Source organism: Streptopelia decaocto, assembly GCF_964273445.1.
Source record: "Streptopelia decaocto genome assembly, chromosome: 2".
In the NCBI taxonomy this organism is placed as follows: Eukaryota; Metazoa; Chordata; class Aves; order Columbiformes; family Columbidae; genus Streptopelia; species Streptopelia decaocto.
This window is the reverse complement of record NC_138655.1, coordinates 135,188,739-135,193,978: the sequence shown is the minus strand read 5'-3', so window position 1 is coordinate 135,193,978 and position 5,240 is coordinate 135,188,739. Positions and strand designations below refer to the sequence as shown.

Here is a 5,240-nt window from a genome sequence, read left to right as displayed (position 1 = left end):
CAACATACTTTTTAAACTGAAGAACGAAAAGTGTTGCAATAGAATGTTCTACTTCCTAAAAATATTTGGATTCCGATAGCAACCAGAGTCCCTAAGGATGCTTATAGACTTTGCTCACCACTGTAAACATCTCTCTCATAACATTCGTTTTCTTCTTCAGGCTCTTTAAGAGCCTCTCAAACACACAAGTGAAAACTGCAAATAAATCCACCATTTTGGTATGTAATGAAGATAATCTGAACTGCTACCAAACCCAATTGACCTCTAAGATTATTCCGTATAAAATGTGAAGTCCTTGCAAATATTTTTTTGAAGTCAATTACTACAGCATAGTTTTTCTTCTCTAGTAAAAGTTCTTGCCACTCAGGTTATTTGAATCTATATTTATTATTTGTAACAGCAGCTCTGGTTCTGTACATTCTGAGAGTCCACTTTAAGTGAAGTGAAATGTATAAGGATGGGAACAGCTGTGCTCAGTCAGATAGTCCAGAATTATATGCCTTATCCAGGGAAATACCAGATGTTCACAAAAAAGAACAAAGAACCCACCGTAAGTTACAGACTTGGAAAAATATTTTGGTTTTGTATTCCCATAGCAAGACTCAGCCAAGTACTGAAGTATGAGAATTTGCCCTTGGTGAAAGATATTTTTCCTTTTACATGAAAATCTACTTATTTTTTGAATCCTGTACCCTGTTATGCTGTGTGTTTCCCTTCCTTAAAAGTGTGATCCACAGGAAAACTTAAATATGTCCCTAGAATTTTTTATTTTTTAAATTTAAATTTTATTTTTTAAATACTTAAGATTTTCTTCTTGTTTACTAACTGTTTATGACTAAAAAAAAAAATACAGAAACCTTTTGCAGAGAGCTTGGTCCTTTTTTTTCCTTCCCTCCAGCAACATATGGAAACATCTGTTGCTTCCTTGTTGGATGATGATTTGCTAGCATTGACTTGTCTGTTACCAAAATTTCTTAAAGTAGCCAAACAGAAATATTCATGTGCAATTAAAAAAACCAACCACAAACATAAAAACGTAAATGCGTGCTTTCAAGTTCTTGTAGTTTGATATATTGCATGAACATGCAATTATTTCTCTAGAGTCAAGAGGCTGAGTATAAAGCCCATCAAGACAACTTTTATTTCTTGTTGAGGAAACACGAATTGGCTTTCGCTTACTATTTGACTTATCATACAACAAACCGTTAGAGAAGGATATTCTCATTTCGCAAAATTAAAGAGTAGACACTTCAAGTTTCAGGCATTTATTAAGCCTCTTCAGAACGCTCAGAACTCAGAACGTGACCAAGTGCAGCATGAGGCAAGTTTGATTATTTCCTGGATGCTTATGTGTGACAACTGTGCGGACGGCTTCCGGAAGACCTTTCTGTACAGCTTACAGAGATGAGCGTGTTGTTTAGAAGTCAGGACGGTCCTTTTTCAGTTTACTGTAGTCTACGTTAACCGAGTAGAACTAGGGGAGAAAAAAACGAGTAAGAATCTTGACTGTCCATTTTCCATGGTGTTTACTAAAACACACACATTATTTAAACTCAGGAAACTGAAATCATAGTTTGAGTCTGTACACTAGACAATAATAAATAGAGTCTGAAGAGCAACAACTTTATGTTATCTTCATTCTGCATAAACTATTAGAACCTCTGCATTTAAAATGAGGCAGTGCTCATGTCTACAACCAAAGAAAACCCACAGTGTTTCTTCTTTGATCCATAGAATTAGGAGTCCATTCACACGAAGCTCTTACAGTACTGCTGAATTTATCCTTTTTGCCCCAAATCCATGTGCTCCTGTACACAGAGGGCAACACCTAGCTTACCAAGTGGCACAAAAGCATGGTGTATGTGAAGAGTGTCACAAAGGAACATTCAGAACAGTGCTGCAAAAGCTAAGTTCGGTTTAAGTAGCTGTGTCTATAAGTGCAAGGTATGACAAAGAGGAAGGTGCGTAAGAATAGATCCTTTCGCACTCTCAGTTTACATTAATAAAGTTGGATCGTATTACAAGCAATTCAAAACAGCCTAAATAGTCCCTGAGAACAATGAACTTAGACTAAAAGCATATTTTGGTATCCCAGCCTGACTTGACATAAAGCAAATATTTATCTATTAGCTTGATTACGTTTAGTTATGCCCATTTTTTTAACTTTCTCAGAGAAAAGAAAACAGCCTACAGCACATTCCAATTACAACAAATTGCAACTCCTACAGTAATGATCACAGGTCTTTGACTTTTTTCTTTGGGAAGACTGAGGAAATTGACATGACAAAGCAGTATACAAAAAAAAAAAAAAAAAAAAAAAAATTTGTCAAAAGCTAAGATTTTTTTATAGAAGAGCTTTTTACTAAACAGAGTAGAGTATCTGCCTTTCCATTTCCCACAGTGCAGATCTGGAAAAACAGTCCCAGTGATACACACACCCAAATATGGTAAAGCCTGAGGTTGTGATTGCATGCTAAGACAGAAGGGGAATGCTACACAAGGCATGCACTCTTTTAAAGAATTTGTGCTGCACGGTGTGTTGAATTTTCCTCTTTTAGATATTTAAGAAAGGGCAACATTCCAGAAGCAGCAATGAAAACAAAGTATTATGTTCTTCCTGGACCTTTAAGGGAACTACAACATATTTTATTTTTGGAGTGTGGTTTTTTTGCTTATTTCAATTATTAGAATAGTAAGACATGGTACTAAACAGACACTAGTTTTGAAAAACACAGCGGGTTTGCTTTTTTAGTAGTTTGAGGATAATCTTAAAATATTCTTAACTGGAATCTACTGAAATACTGTTTTAATAAAACTTGATATTTTTGTAAATTACCAAATGTTTTACACATTTTTGCATGCTTCCTCATTAGTTCAATGAAATAACTTGAATACTACTTAAAGAGTATTTCAATTGCTTCCAGTTACTTACAGACAATTGTTTTGCTTTCAAACAACCACCAGTAAAACTGAATTAGTGTTTATGTTAAACACTAACATTTTCCTGCTTTGCTTGTCCTAAGTCCAATAGTTCAGAGGTTAGAAAGCTTTAGTGGAGAACTTATACATTTATGTCCTTCTCCCTGTAGTTTATTTCCAAGTATTATGAGCTCATATATTCCTTCTCTCACACATAATTCCTCTTTTTCCTACAGTGCAATACATATGACTGCTTCTGTATAGATTCCTTTCACCTCATTATCAACCAGGAAAGCCTGAAATACCAAACTCAGCTCTCTCTACTCTGAGTTAAGAGAGAATGGCAGAGAAAATACACCACTCATTCAGCTACTTTCCAATATCCTAAACATTCTAAAGCAACAGGCAATACCTTTGACACTATGATTCCTAAACATTTGTAATTTTTATTTTACCTTGTACTGGTCAGTGGGAGACAGTTTGTTCCAAGGTTCTGGATTATTTTTCTTGTCCCAGCTGTTGAGAGAAATGCAAGACGTAAGAAGGTATTAAGAGAATCAAACTACCTCCAAAATAAATAAAATGTATATGCGTGCTGTGGTTATTAGGCCATGGAGAGTCACCCATTCAGGCAAGTTTCCACAGAAAGAGGCACAGTCATTTGTCAGCACTCTGTAAGTATCAAACAGTAAACAAACAATGTCCCAGTCAAGGAAATCTCCACGCACTTAGTGATAGTGATATTGCAACAAGACATTAAGGTCTCCAGAAGCATAAAAACCAAGGCAGTAAGATTTACTTCAATATATGTAGCAAGACAACTGTGTGCTGTAAATTATTCTATACATACCAGACATCAGGGTTAACTGTTGCCAAACGCAAGAGATACAGGCCTGCGCCAACACCTCCAGATCCAATGATCAAAAACAGAGGGATCAACTAGAACAAAAACAATGAAATTAAATGATATACCACAACATAACAAAATAGTATTATTACATCGCATTCCTAACTACAGTAACAACAAACCAAATAACAAGCTCACACACTTTGAGCCATGACGCATGGCCCTCTAAAACCCTGACATCAGCTCCCTGTGCTGACATCCCTGGGGTCAGAGATGAACTAGTGGCTATGAAGATGCAGACATGAAAAAAAAATACTGTCAGAGCAGAACAACCCAACGTCCCACACCAGCATGTTTCTGAGAAACAAACATCAGTCACTCTAATGCCCAGAACAGCCCCTACTATCTGTATCCCCATGATAAAGCAGGAAAATGGGGGTGGGAGGTGTAGGGAAGGAGATGAGCACGACGATGGGAAGAGCCGCTTCCAGCCTCGCTGCTGCAGCACAAAAGGTCCGCACATCCTAAAGGAAAAGCGGATCTGGCCGTGCCTCAACGATGTGCCCTGACCTGCTCGCAGGCCGCCAGCCCGGCCCACCCGAGAAGGAAAGGACACGGAAGAGCGAGGCGGGGGCGGCCGGCGGGGCGGGGGGCACCAACGGCCATCAACGGAGGGCGCAGGGCGGGGGCCCGCCGGGCCCAGGCTCCGCAGCCCCCGCGCCGGTGGGTACTCACGCTGGGGTGCTTCTTGGCGTGGGTGACGATGAGGCGGAACATGGCGGCAGCGGGCGCAGGCGAAGGTCTCAGGCAAAGGTCTCAGGTTCCCCCAGGCTCCGGTCCCGTCCTGCAGCCGCCGAGGCCCAATGTCACCCGAGGCCCCCGGCGCGGCAGGTGCCCAACGCCGCAGCCCGGATGTAGCAGCTCCGGCGTTTGCCTGTTCGCTCTCCGCCGCGCCTCGCCGTTGGCCGGCGTCCCGTGCCGACAGCGCCGAGCGCCCCAGCCCTCGTAGCTCCAGAGTTAGCGCGGCCCCCAGCCGGCCGGGCCGTGAGCGACGCTCGGGGAGCAGGCACCTGCCCGGGCACCCCGAGCCCGCTCCGCAGGGGCGCGCCTGGCAGGCGCCAACGCCGCTTGGCCCCGCCCCGCCCCGCCTGGTGCTGGAGCGGAGCGGGCAGCGCCTGCGCTCGGGGCAGCGGGGACGGCGGGGCCTGGGGAGCCGCTGCCGGGGGTTTCTTGTCAGCGCCTCGCAGCTGCTCCCGCGCAGACGGGGCCAGGAGCCGCCGCAGGCCCCCCCGGTGAGCACCTGCCACGTACCGGGGCTGCCCTGGATGTGTGGGGCGGCGTGCGGGTGCACAGACGGACTCCCGCGTTCATCTTGTTTTCTGCGAGGGGAACCTTACGTTACCCGGGTTAAAGGTTCGAGGAGTTAGGGTTTCGTTTTCTTGAAAAAATAACGAGTGAAACTCACAATGAAACT

At 43.0% G+C, this 5,240-nt stretch overlaps 1 protein-coding gene across 1 annotated transcript; it reads right to left on the bottom strand.

Annotated features, from left to right (window-relative positions):
- Positions 1-1,249: 1,249 nt before the first annotated feature.
- Positions 1,250-4,690, bottom strand: NDUFA4 (NDUFA4 mitochondrial complex associated). The gene is made up of 4 exons (XM_082045252.1): positions 4,502-4,690; positions 3,770-3,858; positions 3,375-3,435; positions 1,250-1,474 (listed from the first exon to the last, which is right to left on the bottom strand). Exons 1-4 carry the CDS (start codon positions 4,541-4,543, stop codon positions 1,418-1,420), a joined length of 249 nt encoding a protein of 82 aa, XP_081901378.1. The 5' UTR covers positions 4,544-4,690; the 3' UTR covers positions 1,250-1,417.
- Between the last annotated feature and the right edge of the window lie 550 nt (positions 4,691-5,240).

Excerpts from the sequence above, each read along its gene's own strand:
- NDUFA4 (XM_082045252.1), bottom strand. The coding sequence starts at position 4,543 with ATGTTCCGCCTCATCGTCACCCACGCCAAGAAGCACCCCAGC. Across the intron at positions 3,859-4,501 it reads ACGCCAAGAAGCACCCCAGC|TTGATCCCTCTGTTTTTGAT; the intron begins GTGAGTACCCAC and ends TTTTTGTTCTAG. Across the intron at positions 1,475-3,374 it reads CTCCCACTGACCAGTACAAG|TTCTACTCGGTTAACGTAGA; the intron begins GTAAAATAAAAA and ends TTTCTCCCCTAG.